Source organism: Dama dama, chromosome 11 (assembly GCF_033118175.1).
Source record: "Dama dama isolate Ldn47 chromosome 11, ASM3311817v1, whole genome shotgun sequence".
NCBI lineage: Eukaryota > Metazoa > Chordata > Mammalia > Artiodactyla > Cervidae > Dama > Dama dama.
In genome coordinates this window covers 12,152,136-12,164,910 of record NC_083691.1, presented here as the reverse complement: position 1 = coordinate 12,164,910, position 12,775 = coordinate 12,152,136, and the positions used below count along the sequence as shown (strand labels likewise).

Sequence of the window (12,775 nt, the reverse complement as noted above, 5' to 3'; positions counted from 1 at the left end):
TCTCTCTCTCTCTCTCTCTCTCTCTCTCACACACACACACACACACACACACACACACACGGCCACAGACGTACAGCTAGAGCCACACCAGGCACAGACACACACAGACAAAATGGTTTAATTAAGCCCGAATCACAAGACGATGCAGACAACTGGCCCGTCATATTTCAGTGATCAGATCCGTCTTTCTGGGGTGCTTAGGAGGGGTGGGGGCTGGGGATGAAGGAAGAAACCACGCGCACACACAACGCAACCGGCGCACCAGCACTCCAATCCCAGCCGCGCTGGGGAGAAAATGCTAAACAGGGATTTGGAGCTCTGTTCAAGGGGGACTTGAGGGGAAAGTTGGGAAACCAGCCAATTCCCCACTGGATTTAAAACCTGAGAAATCCAAGTCGGCAGGGTTAAATGTGTATTGAATACAAAAGCACCGAGTACATTTGATTTTAATGGTGAGCAAGAAATAATAAATACAGAGCTTATAAAGCGCTTCACATGCGGCCGACCACAGCCTGCCTCTCCCCTGCACGCCCCAGCCCACTCCCCTGAGTCCACAGACACTGGCAAGGCTTTCTTCTGCTCTTTCCTTTCTCTTCCTTTTACAAAGAAAATCTAAATCCTCTGGTCACATCTGAACTCCAGCGACAGGTGCCAGGCTACAAAGCTCCTTCCAGAAAGGCTGAATGCTGGCCCCCACGCTCCCACTGCCCTGGGCTGACGGCCACACTTCTGCTGAGAAGGCCTGCGGCTAAGTGACCCAGCAAAGCCCGGTGAGGGGCCAGCGGCTCCTGACATGGGAGCTTGTCAGGCCATCGTCTCTGAGGCCCTCGGAGCTATGAGGCCCACACTCCACATCTCCCAGGCTCACCCCTAGTGTGCAGGGGTGCCCACTGGAAACGCTTGCGTGAAGGCACTCAGAGTGAACAGACCTGGGGCACCAGGGAACGCAAGGCCCAGGAAGCACAGAACTTCTAGGGCTCCCAAATCAGCCCCAAGGTGACCCTGCTTTGGATGAAGGTATTTGGGTGGGCAGAATTTGGCTACGTGTGTCCACCTCTTGTCAGGGACTGTGCTAGGTACTACAAATATACGACTTCATAACCCCACCAGGGAGGTAGAGCAACCCATTTTATAGATGATGAAACTAAGGCTCAGGGAAGGTATGCATATGGCCCCACGTCACACAGCGAAGCAGTGTCCAAACTGTGAGTCAAACTAAGACAGGCCTCTCTGACTTCCAGGCCCAGGAGGATCAGTTCTGTTCAGCCACCTGCCTCTTCAGTGTCTCATAACCCAAGGGGACGCAGCCCCGAGTGCCAGGGCCAGTCACCTCCCACACTGGGGCAGTGGCAGAAGCAGCTGCTCCTCAGTGCTCAGGGCAGTATCTGCCTCCCCAAGTCCTCCATCACCAGTGGATGTGGCTGAATTCCAGCCCCTGGCCCGCCCTCCCCGCCGCCCCCGGCCGTCTGGGTCCTCACACTGGCGACACAACGTGAAGCCAACAGTAGCTATCTTCAGCTTCTGAGTTCTTCCAAGGGGAGCAATCCTGCTCCGGATCCTACTAAGAAATTCCCTGCCATCTTGGATCCTAGGTCTCTCCAGGCACTTCTTAGAGCTAGCCACTGGATGATTCTGGCTTGGGAGAGGCTGCATCGTGAGGGGTGAGGAGAGGCAGGGCAGAGAGGCAGGCCTGGGCTCAAAGGCCAGCATGGCCTCTGATTATCTCTGTGGTTTCAGCTGCCAACTGGTGACATCGCATCTGCCTCCTCTGGATTGTTTTTAAGGACAGAGGAGCACAGTCCGAGGCACATAAAAGGTGCTCACTAAATGTCAGTTCTCCTCACCCCTGCATCCGTGTCAGGGCCTAACACTGCCGTAGCGATTCCATAGGAAACACAACCAACTACTGATTAAATTTTTCTCACCTGAAGGCTCTCCCCGCATCCTTTGTATTAAGATGGACTCTGTGGAGATGGAGGGTCCAGGGAACTTGGTATGCATGAAAGACCACAGGTTCTAGAGTCTGGTGACCCCTTTGTGTAGTTGAGGGACTTGGGTTAAGTTACTGAGCATCAGTTTTCTCATTTAAAACGGGTGGAGGAGATGCCTACTTCATAGAGATTCTGTGAGGCTCATCTGGGATGATATGACTAAGAATGATTCGCTGACTATGAAAATCCTAGGTGAATGATTAAGAAACTGGGTCATTCCTTAGAAGCTGTAAGATTGAAAAATCTATTAAGAAGAATAAGAACTGCTACTGTGTCCTAGGCCCTGTGCGAGGAGCCTTACAAATGAGGTCTATACTCATGCTCACAAAAAACATCCATGAACAAGGGTGCATTAGAGAGAGAGAAGCAAGGCTCAGAGAGCTTCAGGAATTGCCCAGAGTCACACAACCCTGGTATCAAGCCTGGCTCTGTCTACTCCCCAGATCCACGTTACTAATGACTATACAGAAATTCCCACTAAATCACACAGCTCTTGACCCAGACATTGGCTTCCTGTCCCCCAGAGCAGTTTCTCTTTGCTGTTTGTGCCTTCCATCCAATGACAGTAAGCAGACACATTTCAGCCCCTCAACAGCTGTGCCCATGTGACCATGGTTTGACTGGGGTACAGGATAGCTCCGTTACGTGTGGTTGGAACTTCAGTGTCATGGCTGCCTCCACCCCAGCCCTGCAGCTCCCGTACATGGGAGGGAAGGGAAGGGAAGGAAGACAGTGCCACAGAATGTTCCAACATCCACGCAGAGAGGGCCACCCATCCAACATTAGGTACGTGCGGCAAGGATTCAAAACAGACACAGTTTGAGAGCACTCATAACCACTTCTGGTTTGCTGCCATCTGATTCAAATAGATCTTCACTCAAATAAACACTTAAAAAAAAAAAAAAAAGTCAGACACAGCTCAGCCTAGTCACCTGCACCCCTCAGCTGCCACACTTTTCAAGATGGATGTGGACACTGCAGTAGGGAGGGCAGGAGAGGCTGGGACTCGGGTTTGTGGGGAACCATGATGGCCGCTGGGCTGGAACCAGCCCCCTTTTGCTTGACTGCGAGAGTGGTGGCTGCTTTGAACAAGAAACAGAGAAACTCTTCTCTTGGTCAACAGCCCTCACTCAATGGTCCCAGCCAGTTTCCTTCCCACTTTAAAGGAAGCTGCTAAAGTTATCAGGCCTCAGCATGACTGAAGTCTTAGCTCACAAGAAAAAGGACTTCACTGATGCTGAACCCCAGATCCGCACCCAGTGTTTTCCTAAGGCTTTTCTTTTGAGAAGATATGGATGGGTCCCTCTCCCTCGCCCGCCCATTCCCAGTTGTTGGTGAGTTTATCACATCTCGTCCTGCTTTTCTGCCCTTCCTCGGAGCTTTGTTTGGGAAGGTAGAGCCCTGTGTGCGGCCCGGGAGAGGAGGAGACTGGTCTCCATCTGAGCCGGCTCAATATTCTCTGGGCGTAGCATCCGCCCCTGGGAAGGGACATCAAATGCATTTCCAAACCAAGATCTGGCGCAACGAGACCCCTGCTGCCAGACTTCTGTTTCCTTTGTGAGGAAGAGGCGGCTGCAGCCTTTAAAGCTCACTGGCTAGCAACCTGGCTCAACCTAGGAGATGCGCTCAAACCAGGCACACACGGCAAACACAGCACACAGCAGCCCCGCTACCTACAGCTCCGACCTGCGAGTTGCCAAACTGATTCAGAAGAAAGAGACAGAAGCTCAGGAAATGCAAGTTTGGGTACATGCCACACAGAGGGAAGCTGAAAAACCCACTTCCTGGCTTTCCTTGGCAAGGCAGCTGAGGTCAGACCCCTGAGGTTTAGTCAGGCGGGGAGACGGCTCAGGCAGTGTTAGGTGAGAGGGCAGAACCACTGGCTACTCACGGGCCTCGAGCGCTGTATCTTGGGAGGCGGCGGGCGAGTGGGACGGAGTCTCTGTGGCTGCATTAAAGTGGAAACTTAAGGAATCAGTGCGTACAGAGGTGGTTTGATGCATTTCCACACACAGCTCTGGGCATCCAGCCACCCAAGCCAGAGCCCAAGGGCCATCCTTGACGCCTCCCGCTCCCATGGCTGGCTGCCGGCTCTTGCATACCCCATGTCTGAGGCCCTCTCCTCCACCTCTGGCCTGGATCACTGTAACCAGCAGGGCCCCCACCTGGAGCTCCTCAGCCATTCTCCACACTGGCCAACAGGAGTCTTCTAAAATGCAGTGTGACCCTGCCACACCCCAGCGTTGAGACTTCTGCTGTCCCCTCCTGTCCTGGGGTGACAGTTCACCAGGGCCCTGGGCTGGCGTTCTAAATCCTCTAAGACTTGGCCTCTGCCGTGCCGTACCCAGACCCCTCCCAAGCTTCCCCTGTGCTCACTTGAAGACCCTCGCATGGCCCGAGGCTCTCAGGCCTGCTTCATGCCTGCCCAGCAGGTGGAACGACCCGCCACACCGAGCTGCCTGGCAGACCTCTGCTTGTCCTTCGGGACTCTGCCGAGGTTGGGTGCTGCCCTCCAGTGCTCCCACTCATCACCCACTATCACCCCATGTCTACCCAGCTGCCCTCCTACTCCTTCAAATGTTCATTTCCTTGAGGTTGTCATCCCTGTACCTTGGGAAAATGTATCTTCTCAATAAATGTCTGATGAATAAATTTGCACAAAATGCTTGGCTTTTGAATAAAAATCAGTGGCACACAGATCTCTTATCTCACCCCTTGAACCCTCTGTGTCAAAAGTCAAGCTTTGTTCTCTCAACAGCCTGCCCAGATATCTAGATGCCCTGGACAGTGGGGCAGATGAACACAGTGTAAGGAGAGTAAAGTCCACGCTAGACCAAGGTCATGGACACTTGGCAAGCCCCGGGAGGCTTCTGATTGGTTCTTCCCATCAGCCTCATGGTTCACAGAGGTCCATCATTATGCCGCAAAGTCCAGACCTGCACTTCCCACAACAGGAGCCAATGGCCACACAGGGTGAGTCCAAATTAAGATGTGCTATTAAGTGTAAAATGCACATTGGATTTTGGAGACTTAGTTTGAAAAAGAATGCAAGATATCTCAATAATTTTTTATATTGATTATATGTTGAAATGAAAATGTTTTGGATATTTTGGTTAAATATATTATTAAAATTAATCTCATCTGTTTCTTTTTACTTTTTAATACAGTTACTAAAATAATTAGAATTCCATATGTGGCTCGCATGTGTGGCTCCCGTTACATTTCTCTTGGACAGCACTTCAGAGTTTCACTTGGTTGGAGGGGTTGTCCAGACAGCAAACCTGCCTCACAATTCCTTCTCCACACCTGACTCCTGGGGGGACAGGCCATGTCTCCAGGGTCCCTGGATGCCTGGTGCCCAGCACTGGGCCTGTCAGGGTGGTCTATGGAGAAAGGGGGCTGACAGACTTAGTGGAGAACTGGGGTCCTCATGGCACACTAGGAGCACAGCCTGGCTCCCTGGATCCTCTGCTGTTTGGAGAGCTGGCCAACCCATACTCGGGGACCCTCCTTCAGCTGGAAGCCGTCGAGGGTTGGGATGCCACCCGGTGAGACGAGCGTGGCTGCCCACAGGCGCACAGGCTGCGGTCCTCGTCCAACCCCTCAACTCTCACACACACCCTCTGCTTACCCCATCACCTTCAGCTTCCCTTGTTCTTGGCCCCCTCTGCTTCTGGGTGGCCTCTTTCTCGAGCTCCAGAGCCCTCACCACTAGTCACCTCTGACCTGGCCGGTGGGGGTGGCGGTGGGGCTGGGTGTTTAGGAGATGACCTCTGGGGTCAGACAGTCTCAGACTGGACCCAAGCCATCCATTTACTCTGTGGCCTGACTTTCGTCATCTGTAAATGCAGGTAATGGCACTACCCACCCGAGGGGACTGTTAGAAAGTATTCAATGAGATGACAGTTGCCAAGATCTTTGGCCAGTAGACGCCAGCAACTATCACCATTAGCAGCTTTCCCACCCTCCAGCTTCTTCCCCTCCCAACCATCTTCCATCTTATTCCAGAGTGGGCTTTAAAAAAACAACAACAAACATGCCCAATTATGTTCTTTGCCAGCCTAAATCATCCCAGTGGAAGGCTGGCATCTCCTGAGCTATCTTCTGAGAAACACCATCCTGGGAGGTGCATTGTACGAAAGAAGAAAAGGGGGTTCCCCTGGAAAACATGAGAAGTGTTGAGTCTTGCTCTGTCTGGAGATTCATGATGCTGGTTAGCACAGCAGAGCCTGTCAACCCTTGTGATAAAACCCCTACCCTTCAACAGGCAAAACACTATTAATTCTTTTCTTCCCCCCATAGAAGTCCTGTTTCCCATATTTATTTGAACAGACTCACATCCCCTATAATACCTGTTAAATATCCCCTGGAAAATGCTGACTGAAGTGTTCAAAGCCCTCCAGAGTCTGGGCCCCACACATAAGCCTCTGCAAACTCCTCTCTCCCCCCAACCCTGCCCCACTCACCCCCTTGCTCTCCCTGAAAGCTCAGGTGTTCTTGAAGGCTGCTCCCGAAACATCTTCCATTTCCTTTTGTCTCACTCTTGGTGTCTCCTATTCATCCTTTGCTCTCTGTCTCGAGCACCACCTTCCCCAGGGGGCCCTCCCTGCCCTTCCCTGAGCAGTGAGGGTCAGATGCTCTGCCTGCCATGTATTCTTGTACAGAGGTTGTAATTATCAGCTCACTCATCTCATTTCTCTGCTTATCCTGGAGTCTAGTGTGGTACTGGATAAATAGGTGCTCCGCAAGATTTCTGACTGAAGCTTCCTGGCACATGTAGAAGAAACTCAGTGAATGTCAGTTCTCCAGATTCTGTAATTGTTTTGCTTTGACTGTCATCAGGAAGTATTAGCTCTTTTGCAACCGAATTTATAAATTGTGGGAGGAAAGCAGCCTCTTGACCACACCTAACCTAGAAACCAGGAGAGTAAACCAGGGGATTTATAGACACCGAGAGAGGGTAACGCGGCACACGGGTTCTGAGTGGGACACTGGGTGGATCACAGCAGCTCCCCCAGGGCAAGGTGCTGCTAAGAAGCTTCTGCTTCTTGGAGGGGAGAGGGTGAGAGGGCTGTTGAGCTGTAGTGGTTGCAGTTCCCCAAATATGCTGGGGGGCATGACAGCGGGGGACACAGGCTGAGGAGAGCTGAGTCCTCTGGGGACAATCAGAACAGGCCATAGTGTGGAGTGCTGGTGACTTAGGTGGGAGGAGAGGGTGCAGAGGGAAGCTAGGAAAAAAATCAACTCAACACGCATTTTTGTAGAACATGGCTCCAGTGCTCAGGAAGCTGAGTCAGGGAGTGACTGAATATGGCACTACGATGGATTGAGGTGAGGCCAGAGAGGACTGCATTGCCGGCTAGACTCAGTGAAAGTCATTTCAGTAAGCTGAACCCCCACCCCACCCCCACCCATGCTCTTTAAGTCCCAGGTTCAGGCAGCCTTGTCTGCTGCTTCCACGGCTCCAGTGCCAGGAGCTTATCCTTCCACGGAGAGGGACACAGACTGGAGGGAGAGACAGCGGCCTGCTGTCATGCCTCTTGACTGTAAGTCCAGGGCCCCTCCCACAGCTGGAGGAAGAAGAGACAAAACCAGAAGAGCCTTGGAGCAGAGAATCGAGAGGTCCAGGCACTTTTACAGAGAAATCGCGTCACTTGTGATCCTCAATTCCCTGGCTACACGGACGGCTGGTTCTTAAGTGAGCTGAAAAAGGCTGGGCTTTTGGCAATCTTTGGCTAAGAAGAGTTCTGTTCAGCAGTTGATCTGGCACTCCAGTGGGGGCGCGGGAGGTTTCAGTGGCCAACACAAGCACCCGCCTTTCTGAAAGTCACGTGGAGTCCAGATGCAGATTCCCTCGGAGTGGAAAGATTCCTCCCATGAACAGTGATGGAACAGCTGCCTGGGGCCAGGGCCTGGGGATTCAGGAGAACAGGACAGAGTCTGTGCTTCAGGGGTGTATGATCCAATGGAATTTGACCTACTTCTCAGAAAAATACCTTTCTTAGAGTATAAAAAGCATTGCTAAAACCCCAAGAAATAGACTTTGGAAAGACTCATGTTCATGACTTGGCTCTGTCATTTTCTAGTCGAGTTCAATACTGGCTCTGCCATTTGGCACGTTATTCAATCTTAAGCCTCAGTTAAGTCTTCTGTAAAATGGAAATAACTCCAGAGTCACCAGCACTAGCATGAGGATGCTACAGGAGGGCATCCTGGCTGTGGGAGGCTCTGGTCCGGCAAACTGCTGATGAAACGAGACCATCCGATCCTCTGTCCCTCCCTTAAACCCACAAGTCTTCCCAGAAGAGTCTTGTGAATGCAAGGATCTTGGTTTTCCAAGGAAGCGTGCTTTGAGCAGGGCACTGTTGAAAGGGACTGGGTTTTACTAATCTCTTCTATTTACATGATGTATTTTCCTTTCAAAGCATTTCTACTTCTCTTCTTTCCTTTGAGCCTCACATTCCCCAGTGAGGCAAGTTGGAGGAGGGTTATTTCCCTGCAGAAGAGGTGGCCCAGAGAGGTTATGTGACTAAAGTGAGGTCACAGAACTAGTGGCAGGAACTAAAACAAGCAGGTTTTCTTAGTCCATTGTGCTATCCTTGTCAACCGAAACGTCCAAAGTCATCTGGAATCCTTTCTGATTCGGTTTTTCTACTCCGTATCCTTTCTGAAGTTGGACTCTGCTGTTAAGAGATCTGTGCCTTAGAAAACAGGCGTGTGAGAGAATGACTGACATCCTCGCCTTCCTTCCTTATTTTAGCATCTCTTTCCAGTCCTTTCCAAAGAAGATTCTTGTCTTGATTCATTTAACAAACAATGGAGAATATTTTGTACAGGCAAAGGGCACAATCCTGAATAAGACCCAGCCCTGCCCTCAGAGGGTTTCCACTCTGATGGCGGGGTTATAACACAGAGGAGAAAGGGGTGCTGAGGTGTGTGGAAGTACCAAGGAGGGGTTCTTCTATCTGATGGGGGGTAGTATAGAATTTAGGTGCATGAGATGGGAACCACAGTGATCGAGCAAGACTAAGTGAGGGTGAATGTGAGGATGGGGTAGGTTGGGAGGAATGGCCTGTGGAGGTCACATAATTTAAGGCCTTTAATGCCCGCTTAAGGAGTGTGGGTTTTCTCCTGGGTGCAGTGGGAAGAATTCAGGTAGGAAGGGACATATCAGAGGCCTTTGGTGTTCTTGATGTAGAAGATGGATAGGAGGAGGTTGGGTGGGCTCCTAAGGACAGACACTCTCTTCCAGCTATGGCCTGCCTAGGCCTCCATGTTATCAACTCACCAGCTGGCCACGTGACTGCTGGGAGATGTGGACATGAATGGGTAAGCCCCACAGTGTGACTGACACGGAAGTCCCAGAGAAGAGAGGGACTCTTTGACCTCTGCCAGTCTCTGCCTGGCTCTTGGCGTTTATATCTGTCAGCTGTGGGGACCAGGTGAGTGTGTTCATTGGATATGAAACCCACATTGATGAGAACAGCATCTGATTTGCAGCTAATTTGTTGATGCAGCAAAACACATTGTTTCCAAAAGGTCAGGAGGGGAAACTGTGTTGGAATATCAACTTAATTACCTGGGTGGCATGGATGAGCGGGCATCCAGCATGGGGTTGCAGGGTGGAGAATGCTTCACTGCTGGGCGCAGACCAGGGGCAGAGAGTAAAGCAGGGGTGGAGGGGGGGCAGCCTGCGAGAGGGGGCAGAGCCCAAAGCTTTTGTGGCCTGCTGTGAACCGACACCTAGTCAGTGTACTCGCCAGCCCAGCAAGCCTCATGCCAGGAATGAGGGTCATGACTCCATTTCACAGACGAGGGGAGGCACAGACTTGGCCAGGGTCACACTGAGCAGTGGATGAGGGTCAAAGAGCTCATCTAATGTTAATCACGCATCATGCGCTGGTCCTGTGATGGATGTGGGAGGGGTCGGCTCTTCAGGAACCAATGCATGGATTTCCCCAGGCCCTAAGGGGGACATGCCTCAGACCATCCCTTCAATATTCCTTCAAGGTCAGAATTAGTCTCCCCATTTCACTGCTGGGAAAGCAGGCTCAGAGAGGGGAGATAGGCACTACCTAAGGCACTATCTACCAGAGGTGAAATGTCAAAGTCAGTGGGGCAATAGGCTAGACAGCAAGCAGGGACCAGAGGTGTGGGGAAGGGGACAGATGACCAGAGATGCCAAGCAGCTTCACTGAAGGCTGAGGGATATGCACGCAAAGCTTGGGGTAGGGCGGCAGCCAGGGCCTCCACACTTCCTGTTCCAGGGGCCAGAGAAGGTGGGGTGCACGCAACAGTGGCTGGAGGCATAAGAATGGTGGCCTCCAAGGTCAGCCTCAAAGGGAGTCTCAGATCCTCTGGGTCTGAATGGTGTCCTGTATTGTCCGTTTTCTGTCAGATTTTCCCCTACCCCCCCAGAGGAGGCCCTGGCATCCTCAATGGGGAGGCGGGGGAGATGCTGGGTGCTTCTCTGTCCCAGGGACGTACCCCAACCACATCTGCTGCTGGGAATGGACAGGGTGAAACAGAAAATTCACAATTAAATCCCGTCACTGTTTAACGAGGGAAGAGTTCACCTGGTTAATTTTCCTGGCTAGTAGCCACATCAATGCTCTGACCTGTGCGTGAAATGGCCCCCGGCTGGGAGAGGAAGACAAAGCTTTCTGTGGCTTTACAAAGGGCCTCTGGGCTGAGAGCAAGGCTCCTCTACTCCTCGGGAAGGGAGAGCCGCTATTATGCAAGGTATGGAAATAAAAGAGGGCTTCTTTTGATAGGCCTCCAGAAAGGAGTGTATTGAAGCTATATTTGTGTGGAGTGTCTCCTTTGAAATGCCCAACCAGCTCTCTCGGGCACAGCTCTCGCCTGTCCCCCAACTCCTGTCATTATCTTGAATCCTCTCGTCCACACTTGATAGAGCTGATCCTGCTTGTTGGGGAGGATCAAATGCTTGCCTCCGCTTCAGAGTGTCAGCGAGGGTGCTGGGGAAAGCTGCGCTGGCGTCCTACAGCACGTGCTCTGTACTGGCAGTGCTGGCCAGGTCCTGGGCCCCTTGGGGGGGCCCCGGGGTCCTCGGGCCCTGCGGCATCTGCAGAAGTAACCCTCAGCTCCAGGTTCTAATCTGGGAGGGTGCTCACTGAAAGATGCTGCATGGGATGGACTTCCCCATCAGAGCTGAGAAGTCTCCAGCCTGTTGCACACAGGGTGAGGGAAGGTGCTTCTTCATGGGAATGGGAGGTGGGGAAGGGCCTCACCCTGGAGCACCCTTGATGGGCCAGGTGTTACCCAGTATATCCCGGTCAGTTCTAAAGCTCCAGACAGAGGTGCGGCTGTGATCCCTCCTGCCCGAATTGGCACACTGCACTAGGAAGCTGGTGGGGCTGGCCTTTGAGCCCTGGTTGTCAGACTCTGGAGACAGATCCCATGTGCCTGTGGCTAACCTTCCTCAGGCAGCCTTGATAGGGGAGTGGGGACAGAATGTGGCCCTCGAAGAAAAGTTGAAGCGCCTGCCGTCGGGCCTGGAAGCCGGTGTCCCTAGTGAGGGGCCGCCGGGGACTCAGCCGCCTCAACAAGTCACCTTGCAAGGCCATTCTCTCCGCCGGGCCCATGAGTGAGAGCTGAGCTGAGAGACGGCTTCTCCTGGTCCTGAGAGCGAAGCATTCTTCCCCGATGTTGACAGGAGTAGTATTTTGTAGTGGTGCTGGTTAATTTGTAGTGGCATTTGTGGTTTGAAGCCTTGTCAAGATCCCTGATTACTTCCCGTGCAAGGAGCTCGGCTGACGGGGAACTTCACATGCTGAACAAAAGCAGCAAGGCAGCTGGGAGGGAAGGCAGCGAGGAGGCCGGTGACCCCGGCCGCTTGGGGGACAGAGGCGGGGGAGGGGGAGGGCCAGCAGTGGGGCAGGGGGAGGGGGGGCCTTTTGTTTTTAGCCAGGTGCAGCTGCTCGGCCTCAATCGGTGGCATCCCCTGGCGGCCCGAGGTCGGGCAGCAGATGCGGCCGTGGCTGGGCAGGGGCCAGGAGACTTGCTGACGCGTGCCATTCTCTGCCCAGACAGGAGCAAGGGGCGGGGGCTCCACTGCTACCCACAGCGGGGCAGCCATCTGGGATGCCATCAAGGGTGCCTGGGAGACATTCCCAGGAGGGGGCAAAGCGAGGGGGGGCTTCCAGATGTTGGGAAGGAGAGTCCCCCTCTGATAGCAGTGGGGAGGCTGTTTTGAGGCACTTGCTGTGTTCCAGGTTCTGTTCTAGAAGTTCTACCTGGAAGGTCTCTAGTGATCTCAACAATCCTACAGAGAAGGTAAAACTCCCCATTTGGCAGATGAAAAAACTGAGGCTGCACTGCTCAGTGACTTGCCCAGGCCCCACCGCTAACAGGTGGCAAAGCCGGGCTCCAGACTCAGGTTAAGTCTGACCCCAGAGAAGCCCAAACTCCTTCCATCAGACCTGATACACAAATGGCAGAAGGAAGATGCTGAAATTTACCCCTTGAGAATGAGGGTGCTCCCCGTCCTGGGGTAGTTCTTCCCTCCCCCCGCCCCCCCATATCCTTTGAGCTTTTTGCCTTGCTAGGTCTGTTCTGACCACACAGACATGTTCGTCTTTGCAGCCACCTACACGTCGCCAGGCCTGCATCCTGCCTTGAGGAGGGTTTACTCAGTACGTTAAGGGCCGGGGCCCACTCAGCAAAACCAAGGCTAATTTATCATCTCAGGAATGATGTCCACCCCAAGCAGTACACTGCTAGGAAATTAAAATAAACACTTTCTCCTGATTCTGCAGTTGTAC

The 12,775-nt window shown here is 52.7% G+C and overlaps 1 protein-coding gene across 5 annotated transcripts in view; it reads right to left on the bottom strand.

The window, feature by feature from the left end:
* The window catches only part of DENND1A (DENN domain containing 1A), a 523,573-nt gene that overhangs the window by 24,302 nt on the left and 486,496 nt on the right, over positions 1 to 12,775 (bottom strand). For 3 of the 5 annotated variants that reach the window (XM_061154694.1, XM_061154689.1, XM_061154691.1), the window contains one exon: positions 3,883 to 3,939. The exons of the other annotated variants lie outside the window; for them this stretch is intronic. In XM_061154694.1, coding sequence (XP_061010677.1) covers positions 3,883 to 3,939 — 57 coding nt within the window. The remainder of the gene's footprint in view (positions 1 to 3,882; positions 3,940 to 12,775) is intronic. 5 annotated transcript variants of the gene reach the window in all.